At 44.0% G+C, this 27,762-nt stretch overlaps 1 protein-coding gene across 5 annotated transcripts in view; it reads left to right on the top strand.

The window, feature by feature from the left end:
• The window catches only part of Frmd4b (FERM domain containing 4B), a 326,374-nt gene that overhangs the window by 233,111 nt on the left and 65,501 nt on the right, over positions 1 to 27,762 (top strand). For all 5 annotated transcript variants that reach the window (XM_063285583.1, XM_063285579.1, XM_063285582.1 and 2 more), the window contains 2 exon segments: positions 26,553 to 26,609; positions 27,414 to 27,436. In XM_063285583.1, coding sequence (XP_063141653.1) covers positions 26,553 to 26,609; positions 27,414 to 27,436 — 80 coding nt within the window.

Genomic DNA, 27,762 nt, shown 5'->3' with positions numbered 1-27,762 from the left:
CTTTCCCTTATCTCCAAACTTTGTATATGCTGACTTTCTTAGCCCAGGGAGATTCAAACACCTCTGTCCATGATACCCTTCCACAAACAGGGCTGGGGGACAAGGTATCCCTTCTGAAAAGACCTTTCAGAAGTACATTAGTCCTTATATTGAACAGAGAAACAGTCCACAGCACTGAGAATCTGTCCTTACTCTGAGTCACCACTGAAGTGGGAGCCCTTGAACCTGTTCATCTTCCCTGGTGAGAGTACATCACCACACCTCACCATCAGAGAGCAGCCGCCTGTGCCAGCTGATGCTGGTGTAGAAATGCTGAAACCAATAAAGACAAACTGTGGGAGTTGCCCGTGTGCCAGCTGAGGTCCACATGGAGAAACCAAAGGAAACGGGACTGTATGCCCTCCCTCCCCAGGGCTTTCTTCACCACATCTAAAGTACAGTGATCAGCCAGAATATATTTCAAGCCTTTTTAATAATCAATGACCTGAACTGAGACTTGGCAAATTATGACAGCATTGGGCTGTTTTCTTTGTGTGTGTGTGTGTGTGTGTGTGTGTGTGTGTGTGTGTGTGTGTATGTGTGTAAAATTATGATAAGTATCCATTGAACCTAGTAACTTCTCTCTTTGTTAATCGATGATCTCCTGGGGGAAACAACAAAAACGGGCAGAAAGTAAGAACGAGCCGAGCCAGTGCACGAATTGATCTCTGGTACTCTTCAGAAAATCAGGAAGAGAGCAGCAATTTGTAGAGCTCACATTGTTGACCCCCTCCTGGATACCCAGGCAATAAAGCTTAGTCCCCCAGGAAGCTGAGGGTGAGAAGCAATGGCATCCAATGAGAGGCTCTGATGACATGTTGATGATGTCCCCAACCAAGACCCCAGAACCCTCATCTCTTGCTGTGCTTACTGGCCAAGGAGTGGGTGGTTTGGGGGTCTGTCTCATGATTTTCCCCACTGTACAGCCTTGTCAGTGGCTCAGCCATGAGTGCCCTGAAACCTCCAAAATATGAGCCAAAACAAACCTTTTCTATCTGTGTATCCATGTGTGTGTGTGTGTGTGTGTGTGTGTGTGTGTGTGCGCGCGCGCGCGCGCGCGCGCGCGCATGCGGAGTCCAGAAGTCAAACTTAGGTGTCATTCCTTGGCCCTCCACCTTCCTTATTTTTTGAGACAATGTGAGTATTCCGAGTCTCATAGATCCAATAGAAGTAAGAGGGTCACACTATAGGATAAAATAAGGCCTTCCTGGCAGCAGGGAGATCCGGCCTTTAAATGAATGTTGTTGAACAGTTGCACAAAAGCATACTTACTGACTGGTACATAAAAGTTGTTTTTGGGGTGGGGGGAGGTAAATCAAATCCCTCATACCAAAGCCCCGATCTGATCTATATGTTTCCTGAAGGAAAACACCACACCCCTACCACTTACTCCTTGCTGTGCACTGTTTGCCGTACTTAATAATGGGAGACAGTCCAAGTGTGCCAAGACCATCTTGTGACCAAAGTCATGCAAAGGTTGTAAAGCGCCTTCAGAAAAAGAACTCCACAGATAACAGAAAGCAACCATTGTTTCCTACAAAGATTTCTTCAAGGTCCAAGTACTTCTAGACGACCACTACTTCACTGTGATATCTACCCTAGACAGAACAATTCTACTAGATTTCCTGCTACAAGACCAGTCTCTCAGTGGCCTGGAGTTCACCACGTAGGCTAGACCAGCTGACAAGTGAGCCCCAGGAGTCTCTGCCTCCCCAGTGCTAGCAGGTACATGACGTCATACTCAGCTTTTTTTTTTTCTTTTCATGTGAATACCAGGGATTTGAACTTGGGTCTTCACGCTTGCCTTTTTGTTCAGCAAACATTTTATCAAGCTATCTCCTGGTCCCTTTCTCTTTCTTGAATTTTATTGTGGAAATAGAAAACTGATTGGCATATAGCTCTGTTCTGGTTTAGCACATTCAATTGGGATGCAGTCATCACTATTTTAAGAAAAGAGGACGTGGCGGCACGAATAGATGAAATGATTTGACGAACATTAAATTGCTCATCAGTGGAGTGATCAGATAGGGGAGACTGGCTCCAGAGAGCAAACTACTTATCTTTCAGTACTGTTTCCCAGTAGATCAGTTATGGCGCTGTATGAGGACGAGAGCCCTTGATGTGTATCACCTTCTCATTACCATAGCTGTTGTGCTTTCCGTAGTCTAAAAGTTCTGTCTTCAGTGAGTTTTGTTCACGGTATAAGACACAGTATTTCCTTAAAGTTCCAGGTATCTTGCAGAAAGTGGACATTTCTGTGACCTCATAGTCCTTTTTTCTTTCTGTGAATAATATTAAAAAAAATAGTTGGAGACATTTTCTTAGTTCTGCAATGTAGAATTGGGATTTTTTTTTTTAAACTTAACACACAAATACTGTCCTTGAAAAAAACAGCTAAAAAAAAAACCCAAGCCCTGTCTGGATAAAGTGGGGTGAGGGAGAAAGACCAGCAGATGTGGAGGGAAAAAAAAAAAAAAAACAAACCAAGACTGCAAAATTATCCTCTGAGCACACAATGGTGCCCATGGACACAGGCGCAGATGCATACATACTAATGAACAATTTTTATGATCTATTTCATAAGGGTTTGGAGGTAGTCCAGTGGTAGACTTACATAGCATACCCAAGACTTTGGGATCAGATTCTTAACACAAACATTTGCTTCAGGCCAATATGAGTTTAAGACAGAGTGTTGGGCTTGGTGGCATGAAGCTATGATCCCAGAGGATAGAGGCAGGAGGATCACAAGTAACAGCAGGCAATCACAGCAGCATCCTGTAACCCTTTGTCACAGACACTGGGACAGGGAGGGGGGTGACAGGGAGATGAGGGCACCTGCTGTCAAGCTGAGGACCTCAGTTCTATCCCTGAACCCACATTGAGTCCCACATCACATGTTAGATGTCCTCTGACATGTGTGCGTGCTCCCAGCCATATAGCATACACAATAAACAGTGTGTGAACCTTAAAGACACTTATATACACGTTATACCACTTGTTATACCACTTCATGGGAGTGCCATGGCAAGCCTAGATGTGTTCTCACTGTTTGTTGTTACTGTTTTCAAAGTGTCTTTCTTATTTATTTATAATTGTCATACAAAGTACTGGCTTTTATGGCATTTTCACTCATATGTGCTAGTATTCTTTGTTCTTATTCAACCTTACTACAGGCCCTACCCCCATTTCTTTTTAAATGGAGTTGTTTTGAAGTCAGTCAAGAGACTCTGAGCTAGGGGTCATGCTGATCGATCTCTCCTGCTGGAGAGCTCAGTAGGAGGAGACAGTCTGCCAACAGAGAGGACACAGAGGCACAGCCGGTTCGACCTCCTGGACACCACCTATTTCCTGATACCTATTCATATCTCTGCACCTTAAATAAATGTGGAACTGCAGGTGAGCCAGGTGTTAGCAACCCAATTAAAGAGCTGAGCTCTTGCAAGAACAAGCAATCGTGTTTATTTTTGTCTTTCCTCTTACCCCATTTCTTGACCCAGACTTCATGTGGCTTGCTCTTCATTAGCAGACTTGAGATGGCTCAACCCTGAATCCTAAATCTCACTTTCACCATACTCAGGGTAACAGTGTGTTACACAATGTCCTCAGAAGCTCCATGCCATTTGCACAGAAGCGTGAGACTCTGGAGGCCTCTAAGCTCTCTTACAAGCAGGGCTGTTTCGGAAGGTCATTTGGCCACTTGCAAAGATGAGAAATCCGCCTTTCCAAGGCTGACGGAGTCTGTGCCTTACTGAGAAACAAACAAAAAAAAAAAAAAAGAAAAAGAAAAAGAAAAAGAAAAAGAAAAAGAAAAAGAAAAAGAAAAGTGAGCTTGGGGGTTGGGGATTTAGCTCAGTGGTAGAGCACTTGCCTAGCAAGCGCAAGGCCCTGGGTTCGGTCCCCAGCTCCGAAAAAAAGAAAAGAAAAGTGAGCTTGGTGGTGCACACCTCTGATCTCAGCCCTCAGGAGGCAGAGGCAGGCAGTCTCTGAGCTCAAGGCCAGCCTGGGCTACAGAGTAGGTTCCAGGAGAGCCAGGGCTACACGGAGAAACCATGTCTGGAGAAATAACAATGAAAACAAACAAACAGCCTTCTCAAAAGCACACTTTATTGACTTGTATGTTGAAGCAGGGTCTGACTGTGAACCCAGACTGTTGTTCAACTTCTGATCTTCCTGCCGCAGCCTCCCAAGTGCTAAGATGGTAAAGCCATGCCGTTTCCTCCTCTTCCTCTTCTTTTCCTTCTGCCTCCTCTTGTTCTCTCATCCTCTTCCTGTTCTTCCCTCCTCCTCCTGTCCTTCCTCCTCCTGCCCTTCCTCCTCCTGCCCTTCCTCCTCTTTCTACTTCTCCTCTTCTTCTTCCTCCTCCTCCTCTTCTTTTTTGTGTGTGCCAAGGATCTAACTCAGGTTCTCATGGTTGCATGGTAAACATTTTACAAACTGAGTCATCTCCCCAGTGCCTAGAATTAGGTTTAAATCAGAAAGATAGATATAAATACAAAGAATAAAGATAGATATGAAGAAATCAGGAGTCATTAAATGTTTTAATGTGTATCAAAAGAATACAAAGATTTTACTGACTGTTTTCCACCCAAAAACATCTACTCACCCTTCTTTCTAGACAAACTCAGTGAAAGTTGAGATTTCAGTTTGAATGATCTAGAAAAGCAAAAGATCTGGTGTGCAAAGACATCTGGCATAGCTTTATCCCTCTTGTGAAATGTGTTAGTTGTTGAAGAGTTGCATGGTGGTCTGGTAGAGTTTGAACCCTGGACTTAGATAACTTGGGTTCAGCAACATGGCCTTGCCACCAAACTGGCCCTGCCATTTACATTTTTAAGTCTCTGTCATTGGCCATAGAGAGGAGATAGTAACAGTTTCTTCCTACATATGTGTAACATCTAGAAGTGTCTAGCACACACATGGCCTGGCTTGTGTAATTTTACTGTTGTTACTGTAGTAGCTTCTCCTTTTCTGCCCTGTGAATACCTGAAGCTGAACGAACACTTACATGTACTGGTTTTGGTTATATGTACGTACCTACAAAGTTTATTTATAAACCAGGCATAGTATAAGAGTAACAACAATAATTAATCATAAACTAATACAGTTATAAAAAATGCTATAAAGTGGGGCTGTGGTGGCAACATGCCTTCAATACCAGCACTCAGGAGACAGAAGCAGGTGGATCTCTAAGTTCAAGGCCAGCCTGGACTATAGAGTGAGTTCCAGGACAGACAGAATTAGCCTGTGTAAAAAGGTTTTTGGTAGGGTAATGAAACACACAGCAAGGCACATAAGAAAGACCTCTATAAAGCAAAGAAAGAACTTAAGAGTCTAAAATCTAGTCTCTTCTCAAGGGATATTGTACTGAAGGGGTCTTTGAGGGCAGCTTTGCTTTTTTGTTTGTTTGGTTGGTTGGTTTGTTTTGGTGTCTTAAGACAGGGTTTTTCTGTGTAGCCCTGGATAGTACTCACTCTGCAGATCAGGCTGGGCTTGAACTCAGAGATTTACCTTCCTCTCTAGTGCTGGTGTTTAAGGCATGCACCACCATTGCCCTGAGAGGGAAGTACTTTCTTAAATTGGGGTTGGCCAGTTTGAATGAAGATAAGGTATCTAATAGGCCCACAAGATTGCTGTGAACATATCCTGATCCGGACTTAAACATGCTAAGCTGGTCCACTGACAGGGTGGCCTTCCTGGTGGGAGAGAAAGCCAGCCAGGCCTTTCCTGGAGTTAACAAGCTTTTGTCTTAGGTCAGGAGGTAGAAGAAGAAGTCGTGGAAGTTCACCATCTTTATTATCTAGTCATGGCTCCTCTCCCTATCTGTCTGCCTATCAGGGGCTCTATCCAACTCCTAGTCCATCACTTCCATTAAATGATTTTCTCACCTTCATTTTCCCTTTTGCTCCTGAGTCCTGACCTGGAAGCAGTTTCTCCACCACTTCCATGATTTCTTCCAGGGCATTCTTTGTTTCTGACTCCAGGCAACATTTCCATCAGCACCTAGCAGTCTGTGTGTTTGTGGGACTGTAGGACATTTAAGCACATGTATACCATCTACCTAATGCAATTAGATCAGGATAAGTGGCCATTATTTCAACCCTATGCAAGCCTTTATGATAAGAACACTCTAAATTCCCTTTAAGAGAGGTCATGAAGTAGTCAATTACCTATTCTTAACCATAGATACCCTCCTTTGCTAAACAGCAGAAGTCATTTCTGGAACCAGTCTGTATCCCTTAGCCAAATTTATTCCATTCCTTGCTGCTTCTTCTCTGGTGACAGCTGTTTTACCACTGGTATCCATTTCTCCAGTCATCATCACCATCATCACCATCACCATCATCACCATCACCATCACCATCACCATCATCACCATCACCATCATCACCATCACCACCATCACCATCACCATCACCATCACCACCATCACCATCACCATCACCATCACCATCATCACCATCACCATCATCACCATCATCACCATCACCATCATCACCATCACCATCACCATCATCACCATCACCACCATCACCATCACCATCACCATCATCACCACCATCACCATCACCACCATCACCATCACCATCACCATCACCATCATCACCATCACCACCATCACCATCACCATCACCATCATCACCATCACCACCATCACCATCACCACCATCACCATCACCATCACCACCATCACCATCACCATCACCATCATCACCATCACCATCACCATCATCACCATCACCACCATCACCATCACCACCATCACCATCACCATCACCATCACCATCACCACCATCACCATCACCATCACCATCACCATCATCAATTATCATGGTTGTTGTTGTCGTTGTTGTTACTTCACCTCAGGCGCATGCTAAGGGCTCCACTCTTGAGTTCCCCCAGCCCCTCTTACAGCCACTTCTGAGGTCCAGTTCCATCTTGATCTTCCCCACTGCTGGTCCACAGACAAACATCCATAACAGGCTCTCAGGAATTATCTATCAACTGAACAAACCAGATGTAACTTGTACTAGAAAATAAATGGATCAAACTTTGCAAAATGGGCCTGTGAAAGGATCAGGTCAAACTGAGAAGCAATTCTGAGTTAAACCATTAAATTAGACATTTTCAGCTTTCAATCTTACTCCATATTTGCTACCAAACAGTGGCCTATTGTGTCTAAATTCAATTTTCCAGAGTTGATTTGTACTGGGAACCTTGAAATCCAATACAGTGAAGTCATGGGAATACAAATTTAGTAGTGCATTCTATTGATGTGGGGGCCAAGAGTCTTGGTGTGTCTGCCTCTTGAGTCTGCACTCACTGAAGAGCCCCTTTTGGAAACACATGGGAGAAGTGTTAAACCAGACACAGGGCTACTTCAGCTCTTAGAGTCAGGTATGTATCTCTGTGGAACAAGCAGCCAGCTTCCAATTGCTTCTCGGTGGACAGGGGTTGAGCATATACTCAACTAGGTATGGAACCTCATCTTAACCAAATCTCTAAAATATTCTCTACTCTGACTATTCAGCTCAGCTGCCCTGACTCGAATTGGCTTTCTTTTTTCTTGTCATAAGACCCAAAGTTACTGCATGGCTACAGCAACTCAGGGATGGAAAGGAAAATAGAAAAATGAGTCCATCAAAAGTCAGTGGCTTTGAGTATGTTAGTTTACACCCCTAATGCCAGCACTCATGATTCTGAGGCAGGCGGATCTCTGAGTTCAAGGCCAACCTGGTCTACATATTGATTTGGAGGCAAGCTAAAGCTATATGCAGAGACTCTTTGTCTCAAAAGAAAGGAAAAAAGTCAATGACTTGATCACGAATAGTGAAAACCTACCTGTGTTTGGGATGGAACCGTTCTAACCTTGAAACTTACTCAAAAGGTGTGGTGACACATGCTTGTAACCCCAGAATTTCAGAGGTTAAGGCAGAAGAATTTCCAATTCTAGGCCAGCGTGGGTTGTATGGTTAGCCTTATTTCTGGGGGTGGGGGATAACAGGAAGGAAAATATTTGAGTAATTTAGTGTTCGTAGCAAGGAGGCTTTATTTAAGTAGGTGCTCATGGACTTTTGCTATCCTAACTGATGGTGCTTTCAGAAAAAATTCTTAGAGCTTGGGTGCTGATACAGTGGACAAAGTTCTCACTGCACAAATGTGAGGATCTGAGTTCAGAACCCTTGAACCTACAACAAACTAGATGCAGTAGCCCATGACTGTCATTCCATCACTCCAAAGGTGCATGGGAGGCAAAGATAAAACTTTATGTACAAAGACAGGAACTAGAGACCCTGTTTCAAAAGAAGATAGAAGGCAAGGACCAACTCACATACACCATGTCACACACCTCTCTCTCTCTCTCTCTCTCTCTCCACACACACACACACACACACACACACACACACACACACACACACTGAAAGTACGAAAGGGAAAGAAGGGAAAAAGAAAGAAGAGGCATGGTGGCATACTTTTGTACCATCAGCAATTGGGAGGGAGAAACCAAAGGATCATGGCTTCAAGGTCACCCTCCTATGCTACATAGTGATTTCAAGGCCAGTTTGGGTTGCATGACATCCTGCCACAAACAAACAAAGCCCCTAAAACAACGGAGGGGTGGGTTTCCACTCTGCTCAACCCAACAGGAAGCATGTTCCTCTTTACCCAGTCCATGACTATCAGCAGCACACTTGTGACTGTCAGCCGCACACTTGTGGTTCCTGTCTTGCGGTCACTCCGTGGAGCTCAATAGCCAACACCGGATGATTACAGAGACCCTGCTAAGTTTAGCATTTGATCTTTGAGAATGTTTACAGACGTGAATTTGGATGTGTGTGTCTCGTTCTCAACCCACCTTACGATTAAGACGTAACTTCAAGACTCAGTAGCCAGAACTGAATTTGGCAGGCGGGACAGCTGGGTGTGGTGTTCCAACACCCAGCCATGTAAACACAGTGTTTACCAAGCGAAGTCCTAAACCAAACATCAGAGCTGGTTTGAAGAGCAGCCAGTCCGTGAGGAACAAAGAAAGCTAATGTTGCATTTTAAAGGACTGTTGCAAGGTCTGTAATAAATACTGCACCTTTCCTTGTTTCATGTGGGTTTTGTGGGTTTTCCCTCAGTGTGTCTGACATTGAAACCGTGCTTGTTTGAAACGCTGTGCTCAGACGCATGCTCCCTTCCCCAGCCGCAAGTGTGGGAATCAGGGTTCTCATAATATGAGCTTGTGTGACACCTGCCATTTGGACCATAGTCCTCAGGGCCTTTTCCCCTGAACTGTCATTTGTCTTTGTCACCTCCCTGAACTGGTGAAAGGAAATGTAATTTTCTCCCCTCTTAGAAGATAAAAGTCTGGAGCCCAGCACTGTAAAAGGATGTGGCCATAAAGCAGGAGACGGAACACCCTCTGGCAAATTAATCAGCCCCCTTTTTCTCCTCAAATATTAAATTATTTGTTTACTGATATATTGCTGGCCCAAGTAGGAACTCAAATATTTGCTGAATACATTGGAAAGAGCTTCTCAAAATCCATTTGAAAGACCCGTATTTCATAATAGCGTGATTTTAACATGCACTATCCTAAGACATTTATACTCCATACTTATATTGTGAGGATACCATCATCTCAGAGGTAAGCTATAAGAATTTCATTACAGCCATTTACAGTGGCACATGCCTTCAGTCCCAGCCTATGGGAGGCAGGGATGGACAGATCTCTGCGAGTTCAAGGCCAGCCTGATCTATGAAGAGAGTTCTAGGGTCTCTTTCTTTGTCCCCTGTGTACCCGTTCATTTAGCCTCTCTGTGTCATGTTTTTGTCTGTTAGTTTGCTTTTGGGGTTTGAGTTTGGTTTTTTGAGACTCTGTCTCCCCGGGCCAAAATAGCTAAAACTTGATGACCTTGATGAGTCTATCTAGCAGGCCATAAAGATGGCATCACGTGTGTACTGTGTTAGAAGGTGCAAATGGGGGTTGGGGATTTAGCTCAGTGGTAGAGCGCTTGCCTAGCAAGCGCAAGGCCCTGGGTTCGGTCCTCAGCTCCGGAAAAAGAAAAAAAAAAGAAGGTGCAAATGGTCACCACATATAGTGAACAGGTTAGGACGGAGGATGGAGTCGCTGCTGGAGAAGAAGGAGAGAGGCTGTGTTGAGACTGGGAGTTCTGTTTGTTTCATGACTTTACATAGAAGCATCAGCACAAAGAGCAAAGTGCGTAGAACCTGAGTGCACAGCTCGGTGGGGTTTCACGAGAGTGGGACACGATAGTGCAGCCAGTGCCAGAGAGGCCCGGCTGCTGTGGGCTCTGAGAACTACAGTTGGCCTGTGGAACAGCAGTAAGTACTCTTTACTGTCGAGCCATCTCTCCCGCCTCTGATTCCAGTCTTATGCATGACGGACCACTCGTTGTTTTGTCTGAAAACAATATCATTTACTTTCAACTTTCTTGTGTTAAATTCTGGATACCATGTTTGTTGTGAAATAGCTGCCTTTTATTGATCCCGTAGTCCTTTACCATGGATTGTAACGTAAGATGTCCTCTAGTTTTGCTTTACTGCTTGAAGCTTCTCTTTTACTCTTCTTTTATTTCCCTGTTTATTGCCCATTCCCCCCACCTCCTTTATAATTTTTGGAGCGTCCTATCCTCGAGAAGCCTCCAGTGTGTTCCTTCCCAGTTATGAATCTCTTCCCGATTCAATCACTGTTAGCCAAAGCGACTAGTTTCAGCTGACTGTGACCACAGGGAGAAAGGGAAGGAATCACAGAATGGCAACAGGAGCTTGTCTCACTTTCTCCTGGTTTAATCCAGTACTCCAGCTCATGGAATGTTGTATGTGCTGCTCAGAGGGTGGGTGGGTGGATGGGTGGGTGGGTGGATGGGTGGGTGGGTGGATGGGTGGGTGGGTGGATGGGTGGGTGTGTGGATGGGTGGGTGGGTGGATGGGTGGGTGGGTGGATGGGTGGGTGGGTGGATGGGTGGGTGGGTGGATGGGTGGGTGGGTGGATGGGTGGGTGTGTGGATGGATGGACTACCTAATCAGATGGAGGCACAGTACTCCTGAAAATAAAAGCTATCTTTGTATATTTTGTATATTTTGTAAAACATCCGAATAGGGCAGGAACCTTAGCAGGGTACACTATTCACTCAAGGCTTAATTTTCACATCAGAGCCACCACTTTCTCCTGATTCATCCTTTTCTCCCTCTAATCATCTCTGATTGCCTTGGGAACACCTTGCACTTTTTTTATTTAAATGACTAGTTTTCTATCAGAATGCTCTCCTGCTACAAATTCAAATTGTCGCTGTAAATTGGTGCCAGGCTGCGTTTAAGCAATTAGGAGGCTGTAATTAAAGCGTGCTGTGTATGTAATCTTACATGTGTACGGGTGAGGACAGAAGCTGGGCACCTGGTTCTCACTGTTTCATAATGGTTATTCATCTCTGCCTCGGTTGTCTCAGCTTGGGTGTCAGATGTGGCTGCCTCAGAATCTGTACGCTTATTAGCAGCACCTGACCTACTTACCTAGTCTCCCGGTCTCTCTTGCACACATAACTATTTGACTGCACCTCACCCTGCCTCCAATTTCCAAGGCAGACTCATAAACATTCACTCCCTTGCTTTGAAAACGTGTCAGCCCAAGAGCCTATAAAGAAGGTAAAGAATGGTAGAGCCAGTCTGGCATTTGACCGGGTGATAGCTTCCTCTTCCTGGTGATCCAGTGGGGCCTCCACCCTCAGGTTGGGGGAATGGGGAGGTGCTCAAGAGTGAGAGCTGACAAATTACCCTAGATGCACAGAACACATGAAACTCAAGAAGGATGGCCAAAATGCGAATGCTTCACTCCTTCTTTAAAAGGGGAACAAGAATACCCTTGGCAGGGAATAGGAAGGCAAAGTTTAGAACAGAGGCAGAAGGAACACCCATTCAGAGCCTGCCCCACATGTGGCCCATACATATACAGCCACCAAACTAGATAAGATGGATGAAGCAAAGAAGTGCAGGCTGACAGGAACGAGATGTAGATCTCTCCTGAGAGACACAGCCAGAATACGGCAAATACATAGGCGAATGCCAGCAGCAAACCACTGAACTGAGAACAGGACCCCCTTTGAAGGAATCAGAGAAAGGACTGAAAGAGCTTGAAGGGGCTTGAGACCCCATATGAACAACAATGCCAACCAACCAGAGCTTCCAGGGACTAAGCCACTACCCAAAGACTATACATGGACTGACCCTGGACTCCAACCTCATCGGTAGCAATGAATAGCCTAGTAAGAGCGCCAATGGAAGGGGAAGCCCTTGATCCTGCTAAGACTGAACCCCCAGTGAATGTGATTGTTGGGGGGAGGGCGGTAATGGGAGGAGGATGGGGAGGGGAAGCCCATATAGGAGGGGAGGGGGATGTTGGCCGGAAACCCGGAAAGGTAATTGAAATGTAAATAAGAAATACCCAAGTTAATAAAGATGGAGGGAAAAAAAAGAGTGAGAGCTGAAGTAAAGGGGACACATAGTCTGCTAGGACACTGTCATCAAAAGCTGAGCTTTGGGCTGGAGAGTTGGCTGGGAGATTAAGAGTGGGTTTTTGCAGAGAATCTGGGGACCACACCAGGCAGCTCACAACTGCCTGCAATTCCAGTTCCATTGGATGCCTCCAGCCTCCTTTGTAGTTGCAGTCATGTGCACACAGCTACACATAAACTAACATAATACCCACACATACATACACAAATGTACATACATATACACAAATACACACACAAATATACATACATACACACACATACATACACACACACAGACACAGACACACACACACACACACACACACACAGACACAGAGACACACAGAGAAAGAATTAAAAATAAAATAAACCTGTAAAAGAAGTTTAGCTTTAAAAAAAAGTTGAGAGAGGGAGAAAGTGATTAACTATGTTTTAATTAAAAAAGTAATGTAGTAATAATAATAATCAAATAAAAGAAAAAAACAGAAGCGGGTCTAGGGAGACAAGTTTCATCCCCAGAACACATGTTTTAGATATATATATATATATACACACACCATAGCCTGGTACGTATGTGTAATCTCGATGCTGCGATGCTGGGGAAACAGGAACATCCTCAGGGCACTGTCCTGAGTCAACCTAGTAATTGGCTAGCCTTGACTCCCGGTGAGAGGCACTGCCTTAAGAATCATGGTTGCAGCACTCCTGAGGAAGAATACCTGAGGCTGACCTCTGGACTCCACTGGAGTGCACACGTGCATACACACACACACACACACACACACACACACACACACACACACACACACACACATATGGACACACATGAAAACACACACCAAAGTATGGAGTAATACACTCAAAGATACTTACCTTGGATATGTCTTGGATGCTAGGACCTACGTAGCTGATGGGTGTGCAGTCTTTAGTGACATAAGCATCTCTTAGCTATGACCCACAGTTCACAACGTAAGTGTGTGATCCACAGTCCTGGCTCAGATCTCTCTGGTTCTAGTGTTTGATTTGGTTTGGTTCTTAATTCTTCTGTTTTCTGACCCAGGACACTTCGAGAATCACATACTGTTCCTACCTACAACATTGAAGCACTGGGGTCCCATTTTCCTATGGCTTTTACTATACCATTACATTGGAAGAGACTAGGCAGATTGCCTCGGAAAATGCCTCTGCACTGTGCACTGTGCTTTACTCTGGAGTTTCAAACCCATGCCAGGTTGGGTGTGTCTCTGAATCATCTAGAAATAAGGAGAAAACATAGAAATGCACATCCTGCCCTGCTTCAGTGAGCCTGGTCCCCTGGATCCCCTCTCAGATCCCCAAGTCTTTTGCTACACATGTTTTGAGGAGCACAGATCTTGCTTGTAATGATCCCACTGTGAGGATGCTACAGAAATGGTCTCATGTCCTTCAGGATGTCTCATGGGAGGCAAACAGAATCGGTGCATCCTGCTTACAGTTAAGCTGATGTCTGCTAGGTTTCTCCATTGTGAAGCCAACTTACCTCTTTGTAGTAAACTGTCTGGAATGGGTACTTGGAGACAGTCTGTCCTCTCCCCCCACAGTCTGGCAAAACTTCTTGCATTGTCAGGGTGGCCTTTCCCAATTCAGTTAACAATGTGGCCACTGTCAATGGCTATTTTGAAGTCTGACACCTTCAACTTTCTTCTAAAGAACAACTGTCCCTTCTTCCCAATCCCTGTCCTCTAAAGTATTTTTAAGGAATCTGCAAGGGCTCATGGGCTCCTCTGTGTTCATTGCATTGCTCTCAAGGCTGCCGTTCACCTCTCCCACCATGGCCGATGGAATCCCTGCTAAGTTGGACCCCATACCCCTTTGGTTTGTTGCATCACTTGCTCGCCCTTTGTTTGACTTTGCTTTCTGGACAAAGGATCTACCTATGTACAGCAGGTAGAACGATAATCTCTTGCCTGTCTCTAGTCTCCCAGAGGATGACAGCCCTGTGCCACCCCTTCCCAGTCCAAAGCCTTTGCACACAGTTGGACAAGCCCAGGCTCTCCTTACATTTTTTGTTGCTATGGCTTTGGAATCAGCCAGTTTTCCTTTTCATGGGGGATAGAATCTGGTTTCTCTTTAAGTGACTTGGAATCTCCTTCCAAGAACAAACTTTCAAGCCCTCTATCTGCCTTCAACAGAAAGTACACTTTACAGGTGCCGGGCTGCATGCAAGGAAAGCGTAGTCTGGCTGGTTTGCCCTCCTTTCTCCTCTCTGTCTCCACAAGTGTGTCTGCATTATTCTCCTGGAACTGACAGCTAGGTACTTAATCTCTCTTTCTCTCCCTTTCCCACACTCTTCCCTTCTTCCTTTCCTCCTTCTCCCTCCTTCCTTTTTCCTTCCCTCCCTTTTCCCTCTGCCTCCCTCCCTCCTCTCTTTTTCCCTCCCTTTCTCCCTCTCCTCTCCTTCTCCATCCACTCTCCCTCCCCCTCTCTTCTCCTCTCCCTCCCCATCCCTATCTTCACTGTGATCAAGTTTCTGAGACGCTGTCTGCAGATACTCTGGTCGCTGGTTGTGCTGCTTGTGTCTTTGCAATTAGGACACACGCCCATAAAAACTCTGCACTTTTTTTTTTCTCGTGATACATCTCACTTAGCTTAACTTTCTATAATTTCTCTTTCCAGCTTCCATAAAGTGTGAGGGCCAGGTGTTCTTGTGTTCTTGCCATATATGAAACAGTGAGGCCAGAAGAGTAAATGTCTTTTTGGAATCTGACGCTTCTCTGTGTATAATCTCCACTCTGTGTGACCAGAACCACCACTCGCACGCTCTACCTATGGTTTTCACAGGTGTAGCCTGATTAGTATCCTCACAGTTCAAAAAGATAAAGTATTTGTTTGTTTGTTTACCCTAAGTTAAAAGATTATGCAAACCCAGTGTGCAATGACTCCACGAATAGAAAAAGCGCTTCTTACTAAAAGCATGATCTAGATCCTTATCACCTCCGTGTTCTGTGTATAGCCTACAAATATTACCAAACACCTGCTACAGAGCAGGGGGTATTCTGGGTCCTGAAGATCATGCTGGGGCCAAAACAGATAAACATCCATGTCCTTGAAGATTCTTTCTAGGGGGCAATAAAGAAAGAACAGCAGGTGTGTACTGTGCTAGAAGGTGTGAACGGTCACCACGCACGGTATGCAGGTTAGGACGGAGGATGGAGTCGCTCTTGGAGAAGATGGAGAGAGGCTATGTTGAGACTGGGAGTTCTGTTTGTTTCATGACTTTACCTTGAAGCATCAGCACAAAGAGCAAAGTGTGTAGAACCTGAGTGCACAGCTCGGTTTCATGAATGTGGACGTGATGCTGCGTCCAGTGCCAGTGTCAGAGCAGTGTTCCTTCACAGCTATGACTCTCCTCCCAATTCAATCACTGTGAGGTAAAGCGACGGGTTTAGCTGGCCATGTCCTCTTCAGGGCAGGAGTCCCTGTGTTCTCTGAATATCTGGCTCCTTGAGTTCAGGTGCTGAGATCATCAGACTCTTGAGTATAGTTTCTACTCACAGTTTTATTTTTTTTTTCTGCTGTAGAACAATCCCCGGTATAGCCAGATGGTGTTGATGCCTTTAATCCCAGCACTTGGGAGGCAAAGGCAGGTGGATCTCTGAGACTTTGAGGACAGCCAGGGCTACACAAAGAAACCCTGTCAGGGAAGGGGTTTCCATGGTATGACCATGCCACAGTTCGTTTATCCACTGATGGTCGTCTGGGAGTTTGCACTCTGGTTGCTGTCAATTGCATGCCCATGAGGATGCTAATGACTGTTTTGTACCAGGCACACATACATGTCTGTGGCATGTGTGCCTATGATTGTTATATGTTATTTACCTGGACCATAAGACGTAATGAATGGTAAGTTTTGGTAGACCTTGCCCCAAAGTTGGTCCAGGCCCAACTTATTGTCCAACAGCAGAAGGAGAGGAGCATGGTATATTCAGCATACAGCGAACTCAGATGCATCCTGTTTGGTGCAAAGAACTGAGACAATCGTACCACATGCCTGGAAATAGGAGTAAAGTGACAGGAGGTTATTGACATTATTAACTATCATAAAGAATCCTATGCAGTGATGGCCACCAGACAAAGAAAGGGATAGCCCATTCATAAAGGAAAATCTCAAATACTGAGTCTTGATCCTAGCATACAACTCGAATGACCTTCTAGTACAGACTCTAATTACAGTCACCGTTAGGCAGTTTCAGGAGAAACGAGCTATGCTTTCAACAGGAAGACAAATAGGGTACTTTTTTTAAAAAACATGACATGATTGTTTTCAAACTGAAAAAATAGAAGTTGAAGATCATGTCAAAGATTAATATGAAAAATACTTTATTTATCCTACCAGATATATAAGGAATATTGAGTCAATTTTATGAAATAACAGAATTTGGCAAAGTGTCACCAAACAAAGCAGATAATATAGACATAGATGCAATTACATGTGAATTTGGAGGTGACATATAAGGTTGGTCACGGTAGTGACTGACTATAATCCCAGTACCCAGTACCCACAGCCAGGAGGATCAGGAGTTCAATATCACCGTATAGGAACTTGGAGTCTGGCCTGGCCTATAGGAGACCCTGTCTCAGAACAACAAAACAAACAACCAGAGTAACATCCAAAGTATTGGTACAGAACACATCATTAAAAGAGTTTGGGAGCCAGGCATTGTGGTCGATGCTTTAATCCCAGCATTTGGGAGGCAGAGGCAGGAGGATCTCTGAGTTTGAGGTCAGCCTGGTCTAAAAAGTGAATTCCAGTATATCCAGGGCTATGCAGAGAAACCCTGTCCAAAAAAAGGAGGGGGAGGGGGAGGAGTGGAAGAGTGGAGAGTTGGGAACTTTAATTTTTTAATTGTAGTAGTTATTCATTTGTCTGTGTCAGCAGGGAATGGTCTGAAATGGAGGGTGTGTAGGAAGTGTGCACCATGGTGCATCGATCGGTGCCTGCATGGATGTGTGAAAGTCAAAGGTGCTACACAGATGCATGGCAATGCACCTAGCTGTCTGGGCATGATGGCACATGCCTGTAATCCCAGAACTTGAGAGATCAGAGTAGGGGGAATCTCAAAGTTAAGACCTTGCCTCCACAAAAACAAAACCTCAAACACACATGAGCAAAAGCATCCGCCTATACTCTGCTCATTCAGCTGTATCTGTCTCACTTGTTAAAAGTCACATGTACTAAGAAATGAAACTGGAGTCATCTTTATGAAAATAAGCAGAAATAATTAGATGCTGCGAGGAAGACAATTAGTGTAAACTAAATGTAGTCTGACGAGTGTAAAGCTGTCAGCACACAACTTTAAACTTGGTTCTTCTTAGGAGCCAGAGCACGACAGAGAACATTCTGGCAATGTGTAGCTCACCATAGCTACTAAGACTTATACGAAGCAGGAAGGGACATAGTCAACCTGGGTACTAAGGCTTGGAAATACCTCCCATGGGTCCTCATAAAGGGCTATTATATGATGTAATCAATAGTGTCCTCAGTAACCACCCGGGGTTATTAAAATAATGACCTCTGAGTGTTGCCGCATTGTTTTTTCAACTGAAGCCAGAGAGTAATGCTGAACCATAGATTTCCCCAAAAGCTGTTTTATCTGGGCTAACCCTTAGGGCTCAATTATGTAGGTTTCTGGTGACTCTGGGCTAGCTGTAGAATAAAACGCTGGGAATCTGGAACAGCAGTCCTTAACTAGGAGCAGTCTTGTCCCCAGGGGAACACTCGGCAGTGTCTGGAGACAAATTTAGTTGTCACAACTCGGGAAAGGGTGTTGTCTGCATCAAGTAAGTAGACCATTGATGCCATTTAGCATCCTAGATGGGACAGTCCTCAGAGAAGCCATTTGCTCTGGGCCTGCAATCTAGAGCAGAGCTCTTGCCCAAAAACTTTTTGCTTGACTGGTGGTATATAAAATAAATTCACACATCACACATTGGCATACATTTATTTTAAAGCAATTTACAAGTAATTTTACCACTTATTCAAGATGAAAGCAAATTTGCATACTGTTGAGAAGGATATACTTGTTCACGTTACGTAAAAACAAATAAAACTCGGCCGAACATTTGACACTGCTGCCTGATACTTTGATGTTATCCTCGTGAGTTCTGAGAATGGGGCTTTGTACAAAATTCGCTTAACAAAAATGACAGAGTATGCGTAAGGTCAGTTTAGAAACTGGTGGAATTTCTGACCTATCCCCAAGCCCAAATTCATTGGATGACTTTTGTTTTTAAATAAATGCAACTCGGATGAACAATGCAAGCAGCAATCTTTATAGTATTCTTGTATGTTTTGTATTACATGTGTTGCAATGAGAGTGGGATACAAAACAAAGTTTGTGGGAGTCGGCTCCATCTTCCTACCACAGGTCCTACAGAAAAACATAGTTGTCAGGCTTGGCGGCAGATGCCTTTACCCACACCCAGCTTTCCTGTCCTGTCCTTCCCTTTTCTGTTTCTAGATGAGGTCTCTAGCCCAGGCTAGCAGACTACTCTCAAGCTTGCTATGTAGCCTAGGATAGCCTTAAACTCCCCAGCCTCTTGCTTCCACTACCAATGCTGGGTTACAGGCTTTGGGATCATCTTGTTTAGTTCTCAGAAGTCAATATTTAAATATCCTTTAGTTATTCTTATTTGTATAAGACAATTTCTTACATGTATACACTGTATTTTGAGCCTATCTACCCATAGTTCCCCACCCTTTCACTTTTTCTCCCCCAAAAATCACTTTGTCACATTCATATCTGTCTTAGTCACTGGTCCATTGCTATAAAGAAACCCCATGACCAAGGCAACTTATAAAAGAGCGCATGTTATTGGAGGCTTGCTTACAGTTTCTGAAGATAAGTCCATGATCATCATGGCATGGTGTATGGCAGCAGGCAGACAGGCATGGCCCTGGAGCAGTAGCTGAGAGCTCCTTTGAAACCTCAAAGCCCACCCCTAATGACTCACCTCTTTCAACAAGGCCACACCTCCTAATCCTTCCTAAACAGTTCCACTAACTGGGAACCAATCATTCGAGTATTAGCCTACGGGGGTTCCTCATTCAAACCACCACAACATCCTTTCCTTTTTTGTTGCTCTCGTGTTTGTTTTCATGTTTGCTTTTGTAACAATGCCCACGGGAATGTTGACTCATCTTGTTAGCTTGATCTTGTGCAGGCCTTGTACAAGTAAGTAACCACAGCTGCTCATGCGTTCATGTGTACCATGATCACATTGAAGTAGAATAAGGTAGAAAAGACCAACTATTAGACACTGATTTTTTTTTAACTTATTCAGTGATTTAATTGAAGCACTGCTTGTACTGTCTATTTGCCAAGCATGACTTCACTTGCTAGGCTGAAACAGAAAAACCTGGAGGAGTGGCTGAAACAGTGGAGCATTCCCCTTAACAACCTGACGACTACCATGCACCCTTCTAAAGTCTCACTTGCTTTCCTGCCCCAGCTTGTAGCTTTGGAGTATAAAATAAGAATACAAATTGGACCCATCGTCGGAACCTTTCAGGAGCTGTCCTAGCTTGAGTCAGTCCACCATTGAAGAGAAGAGATCTCTCTTCCAATCTCACTGGTATCAGAGTAGTTTTTCCTGAAAGACTCCTGCCACAGTATCCCCCGTTGAGAACACAGATCTTCATGGCACTCCTCCCATCCTCTGAGTCATCCCATCCCTCATCCATGATCAAACATCAGCTTTTAAAATAAATATACCTAATTGATATATAAATAGATATACCTATTTGATCACTGTACCCTCAAAAATGATGATAGGAAAATATTAAAAGTCTTCAATTTCTATAATTAAGCTACTTTGTTTGTATAAGAACAGAAAATCTAACATATTTTGTAGTTTACAATATCTAGTAGTCTCTGGTCTAGGCTGAGGTGTTTCAGACAGTGCTCATTGGTGTTACGTGGTCTGTGATGTGTAGACCCAAGACTGCAGTCAAGTCCTGTGGTCCTGCGATCAGCGCAGGCAAAACAGACACAAACAACTCAGATTCATTACACATTTGAGTTTGAATTATGCTTTGGTCTTGTGTGTTCCACTGTTGCCAAGCTTTTCTTTTTTTTTTTTTTTTTCTTTTTTGGTTCTTTTTTTTTTCAGAGCTGGGGACCGAACCCAGGGCCTTGCGCTTCCTAGGTAAGCGCTCTACCACTGAGCTAAATCCCCAGCCCCTTATTTTTATATATAGCCTTCTGCCTGCATATGTGACTGCAGGCCAGAAGAGGGCACCAGATCTCATTACAGATGGTTGTGAGCCACCATGTGGTTGCTGGGAATTGAACTCATGACCTCTGGAAGAGCAGTCAGTGCTCTTAACCGCTGAGCCATCTCTCCAGCCCGCCAAGCTTTTCATTACTCTGTTTTCAGTTACACAACCCCGTGTGGGGTCACAGCCCACAGTTTACACCACTGTGGTCTAGAAAACTGAATGAACAATGAATGTATCACTGGGAGAAATGTGTTAGGTCATGGACTCAGAGGATATAGGCAGATATGGTAGTCGATGGCATGACCTGTGATATGCATAGTGATCTCTAGAAAAATGGAACAAGCACGTTGCTTGGGGAGAGTGGCCCTGCAAAGGAATAGAGCTTGGCCATCCCACCAGGCTGGCTTTGTGACTAATAGCATGTTCACCTCTGAGTTAGCAGACTTCTCTGTGTTCACATGTCTTCAGAAAAAAACAAAAAAAAACAAAAACAGAAGATCTCTAAGGAGCAATGTAGATGTGTTTGCTTGTGTCTTTGTCACACCTATTCACTGTGGTTTGCTATCTTAGGGTCAAATCACGCTGGGAGCATCCTATCCAGTATCTCCGTCATCATTAGCAATGTCTGAGTTCCAGCGAGACTGGGAAGTTGTAGCCTCCCTCAGCAGTGTAAATAACTGAGAACCAGTGTCAAAAGGATGCTATCTATGTACGGCCATTCATCCCATCTGGGTCATATCTTCCCAGCTTTCTCTAGAGAGAGAAAACTTTCTTCCCTCGGCTCTGATTTGGTAAAACCCTGTAAGGTATCTGGGCCAGCTTGCACCACTTGTCCCCAAACAAGGATGGTTACATTTCCAGTACAGTCGAAAAAGAGAGACGTGATTTCCAAAGGAGAATCACTCATCAGGCCAAACAGAATGATGTCTACCAGTCCAGGAGAATGGGGTCTTCTTCTTCTTCTAAACAAACTTTCAAACTTTACTATGAAATACTTCAAATGTATAAGAGTTGGAGGAACAACACAAAGCACAACAGTATACGTTTACCAAACCATATCGGCTCCTAACAGTGTGCAGCATTCATATTTATACTTTCTCTGTACCCAGTGTAGAGTTTTTAGTTGAACCAAGAGTAAGCTATAAATCACAGCAGTTAACCCCTAAGAATGCCACTGGGTATTTCTCAAGACCGGGTACAAGCCTTACCCGGTACAAGCTGTCTGACTGTAATCCCACTTAGAACATCTAACACTGGACTCCAACTGTTGCAGAATATGCATTTCAGCATTCCACCCTCTTTGCCTTCCTCCTTGATCCGGGATAACGTACTTCAGTTAGTCGTCATGTCCCTGTGGTTTCCATCTCTCAGATGTTTGGTACAGTGGCATGAGTGTCGGCAAGATCTTTTCTAGGGCGGCCGTCAGCATCACGTTTCCTGAATGCTTCCTCACTACTAAATCTAGTGACGTTCTTTGTTTATCTCGTATAGCCCTGGCTGTCTGGCAGCTCACTATGTAGGCTAACCCAGCCTCAAACTCATCCAGATCCACCTGCTGCTGCCTCCTGAGTGCTGGGATTAAAGGTGTGATTTATTTTTGACAGACGTTGTACACGATGGTATGCTGGAGAGAGCTTACACTAGCCAATTCTCGTGTGTCTTTTTAACCCCAAGTTCTGCGAAGTCATACTGGTTGCTTGCAATAGGCCGTGGTAGGAATATCTGACCTCAAAGAAATCAGCAAAAGATACCGCTGGGAAATCCTCTCATCGTTTGAGTTGCAACTGTAAGATACACTACTGGCAAAGCACACACGTGTGTGTGTGTATGTGTGTGTCCTCAGTGCACAGCATCAGAAGGCACCTGGTATTTTTTTTTTCTGTTCTGATGTTCGCATCCTTGTCCCTGGGTTGAAATCAGAGCTATCTGGCTCTCCTTGAAGAAGATCCCCTGTGCTCCCCTTTGTTCTTGGTAAGTGGTACACGAGAAGATACTATTCACATCATCCCTGGGAGATGTGCTTATCCCATCCGTTTACAACTGAACTTTCATTTTATTTATGGCAGATTATTGTGTAGGGCTCTGGGTGTGTAGCTCAGTGGTAGGGCATTTACCTAGTGTGCAAAGGGATCAAGTCTCATGCCCAGAACCATACATACAAGGCCAATAACAACAAAATACATTATTGCCTGAATCCATTAGTATTGTGACAATTTAAAACCGTAATTTTCTCTTCCCTTTTGCTGTTCATTTACTTGTTTATATTTAGCAATGCTAAGGTTTGAACCTAGGCCTCATACATGCTAAGCACATGCTCTACTCCTCAGCCACTTGCACACTTTTTGTGGGTGTGCTGCAATTTCCTTTCTCTTTACTATAAACCTATTCTTAAAATAGATAGCAATAGATTAGGAAGCAAACTGACTTCTCCCAAGCTTACGACAGATTGTTAATACCCATTGCTATGGTGTAGAATAAGTTTCCATGAAATACAACATCTGTCCAGAATGAGTCCTCACACCTGATTTCCTGCCCTCCTATAGAATGTGTATGCGTTGATAACATACAGCTCCATCATTGATAGAGACAACATTTGGAGTCATTTTCCTCTGTCTTGCCTGAATCTGCTTTTCACCCAAAGCATGCCTTTGGAAGATTGCTGAGGGAGTGATTGGGTAATGAAATTTTAGGTTAGCTGTGCAGAATAGAGCAGGAAGAATACAGGACAGGAAGTCCAGAGCCACTTGTGAGGAGACTGGAAGCTACAGGCCATTTCCTGGATCTTCAGTGTTGACTGAACCCATTGGGTCCTATTTCACTCTGTTCCCTTTCTGGTCCTAGGACTTTTCTTTTATTCATCCCCTTAACTGGGGACTTAGAATTCACCTCGTCAGCACAGTGAGTGGCACAGGCACAAGGTGGAAGTTGGCCTGGTGGTTGAACCACTGACGCAGCTCTAGTAGCCTTGAGAGTGAAGGGCCAGGACACTGTCTCAGCTTACCTTCATGTGCTCGGCCCCGTCATCTGGCTCTTAGCTGCTGGCAGTCATGGAAACCCACTGAAGGATGTCCTCACCTTTCTCTGTGAGGAGCTCCCTCCGAGTCTCAAGTGTTAGCTTGCCCTGTATCTGGTTACTCTGTTGCCATGGCTGAGGTAAAAGAAATCTTCCCTGGGCAGTCTACAGTTTTAAAACGGAGTTGCTACTTCAGGCGTGAACTTTTAAGAACTCTTAAAAGTCTGAATTGACTTTTGTCAAATGAAAAGTGCTGAGGAAAGGGCAAATGGGTTGTTTTTGATGGATGCCTTGTTTAGTGAACTCCACAAATGAGTCCCAGAACGGTTTGCCTCTGATATCTACAGGACGATATGTGGTGCGGTGAATGAGGACTAGAAAAGAAAATGGGGCTTTGGCCAAACTGTCGTTTTCTTCCCTATCTGGAACAAGGTTTGAGACATTCCTCTCCCTCCCTCTCCCCCACCCTTCCTCACTCTTGCCAAAACTGGGTTTGGGCCACATTAGCTAGGAAAGGTAAGTTGGTGTTTGACGCCTCCACATGGTGCTGTCTGAGCCTGGTACTCCCATCCTCCTTTTAGCATTTTTAATATTTAATGACCCTTCTGAGATAGAGAATTATGTGGCAGCTCCCTAAGGGATATCTGCTTTAGGTATCTTTTTTTTTTTTTTTTTTATCTGTCTGCTGAACTTCCATTTGCTAAATTGAAAAGGTGGTGTCTAGAATATTTTTCAGATGACTCATCTAAGGCTCCTATGAGGCAGACGAAGTCCGTGGGAATCCAGGGTGTTGACAGAAAACTTCAACTTATTTTATTCGTCTTTGATTTGTATAATACTCTAAAAAATATATATATACACCTTTTCTTTCCCTTAATATGTGAAGACAAATTTGACTTTAACTTTGAGGTGTGGCCTGTTTTGGAACTCAGGGATTAATTTTATTTTATTTTTTTAGTTCTGCCAGCAACTCTCCTCATTCTCCATAGTTTCTCTGTGTTTGAATTTAAGGAATTTGACCTTTCTAGAATGTAATCTAATCAACGCCAACCTCACCTGGTGGATTACCTGCTGTCATCCCTCAGATTAGAAAGCCAGTGTCTTGCTGGGAAGACAGAGAGCCATTGATTCCTGAGCTCAGCCTGGCTTCTCTTTGATTTCATAATCAGTTCCTAAAAGATTGTGGGCAAGCTTTGAATTCCAAGGCTTGGGGTCTGTGAGCTCTTGAAACAAACCTTTGAAGCAGCTCTTTCTGCCTTGGGTTTCAGAAGGGAGGACCCACTGTGTGTTGATGGGTGAATTAAATTGTTTTTCTAATACAACTGAATCGATAATTATCACTGCTGGTGTAATACCCTGGGGTTTCCCTTTTTCTCTTTGTTTTTGTTTTTAGTGTTTTAATAGGGATGGGGTGGGAGGGCTCATGTCAGGACAGCTTTATGGAGCTGGTTCTCTCCTCAAACTCTTGAGTCCCAGGGATAGAACTCAGATCCTCAGATCACCGGGCTTGCTCACCTCCCGATCCGTCTCACCAGCTCTGGTTTCCCTTGTTGTGTAATTCGTTCTATGGTTTCTATAAGAATTATCATTAGTTTGTTTTCTGGTGGAGAACTCTAACCGAGTTAATGCTACAAGACAGTCTCAGTCTTTCCAGCAACACTCATGAGTACGACGCCCCTGTAAAGTCCTACTGTGCATTGGCTTAAAACTATTTAATGACTCTCAGGGATGGATTTGGAATAACTAGCAAATGCTAGAGCTTCAGTTCAACAGATAAAAGGGAGGAAGAAAAAGTACCAGGCAATTCCCAGGCCTTTAAACACCGCTCACTTTCAAGCAGAGAGGACTCTGCACTTAACAAGCGTAGGCATTGTTTCTGCACGTTAATCCTTACAAGCTCACATACCCCCCACCTCTAAAGTCAAGGTTCCTCTATACCTGCTTACTGTTGTAATATTACACAGCGCTGCACTGCCATTCATACATGTCACACACAAAGGTGTGAAGGTACATGGAAGTGTTCACCCACAGGTAAGCATGATTCCAGACCCCCCCCCAAAAAGTCTTGTCAATCAAACCCCAGGACCCCAGTTTTCCCTGGGATCCTGAAGGATGAAGAAATAAAAAGACGGGAAAATGATGAATGTGAGTTCATCAGACTTTCAGAGCAACAGAGTTTTAGACCTCGCTTTTCCTGCTACTGATGTTTAAGACATCCCATTTTAGCTGGGATGGAATAAATATTCACTCCATAGTCTGCTCCTTACAATGAAGGGAAATTGTGCCTTAACAACGTTTGCGTCAGGTATATGCTGAGGTAACTGTGCGGTGACTCTGAGAGGGGACATTATCTCAGGAAAACCCACAACAAACAAATATAGGAAAACCTGCAGAGCTTAACAATTAATTTGCAGAGATAAAAGGAAAGTATCCAAGAATTTTCCAGTTAAAATTTGTCTAAATTTTTAGCCTCAAAGTTACTCGTCTTTTCTAAGAAAAATTATCCTACCCAATTGGGGGGAGGGTGTGGGAGAGAGAGAGAGAGAGAGAGAGAGAGAGAGAGAGAGAGTGTGTTCTTCCGGTTCTTCCTATCCCTCCCTGAGGTCTCCCTGCTCACCCCCCTTCCTTGCAATGGTATGTTCTGCATTTGACCGTAAAGTGGAGGTGCCAAGCTGTGACAGATTCTTCAGCTCCCGCCCAGGGTAGACGTGTGCTCAGTGATGTTCTCCTCTTCCACCCACAGGGGCAAATTGAAGTAGACAGCGAGACCATCTTCAAGTTGGCAGCCCTGGTTTTGCAGGTAAGAGTTCACTCGCCGCCTCTAACCAGCTCCCCTTTTTTTGTTCCTTGGTTCCCTGCTAACTGCCTGCAACTCCGAAACTTTTGCTTGGGCCAGCACTTGATGGGTTTTTCAAACCAGTAAATGGCTCACCAATGAAAGATGCGAAGTGCTGGATTCTCTTTTAAAATTTGTTTGCATGAACTAGCACGTGATAGTGTTTCTCTGAGACATCATGAGGTTTAGACTGTGCTAAGGGGATGGAGTTCCGACCCTGTTCCTGGAAAAGGACTCCCAGTTACTTGACCTTGGGAGGTAGCAGTTGTTAGAAACAGCTGTAATTTTCATTTAAATTTAGCAACTTTTGTACATGTTTTTTCCCTGCGGTTGTGTAAAGAGCCCTTTAATTCTTAAAGGCACTGGCAGCCGAAAAGCAAAGTCGTTTCCTGAACTTGTTTAAAAAGTAAATAGTGTGTGTTGATTTACCTGGGTCATAGTCTAAAAGGTTTGGCACTTCAATGCAAATGTATTTATTCTGTGACCTTAGAAGTGTAACAGTGATTATCAGTGCTTCTTCATAATATACGCCTGAAGAATGTATAATATATAAAAATAGAGTTATATATTAGTCTCTTCTGTTAAGGGTAAGACACACCTCAAGGATCCTTGTATCTTCTTACCAATAGTGACCTTGTGGGTGGTACTCCTTAACTACTTTTCTTAACAGAAAGCTCTGGACTTTGAGAGGGAGAAAATAGCCAAGAATAAACCATTCATCGAGCTTAGCATAAATACATATTGATCATGTCTTTATTTTTATTTCAGGAAAGCAAGGGAGATTATACCAGGTAATGATTCCTTTTCTGACTTACTGGGTAGAAAGAGGCTCCCCGGTTTTATGGAATGAGTTATTTTAAATAACAATGAATGCAAAATCAAAAGAAGGCAGATTGTGGCTGGCTGCTCCGATCTGCTCTTCCTTCACTAGTAGAAACCTGTTCTTTTTGTGAATGACTCTAAGAACAAAACTTTCTCACAATGCTTCAGGACAGAGTGACAGGAAACTATACTCAGAAGCCCTCCAAAGTGTCCCTATTGTATCACGTTGGTTACCGAGGTGAAGAAAACCGAAAAGCTTTGCTAACTGGCACAGTGCTTTTTTTTAAGCGTATAA

Source organism: Rattus norvegicus, chromosome 4, assembly GCF_036323735.1.
Source record: "Rattus norvegicus strain BN/NHsdMcwi chromosome 4, GRCr8, whole genome shotgun sequence".
Classification (NCBI taxonomy): Eukaryota; Metazoa; Chordata; class Mammalia; order Rodentia; family Muridae; genus Rattus; species Rattus norvegicus.
This window is presented reverse-complemented; position numbering and strand designations above follow the sequence as displayed.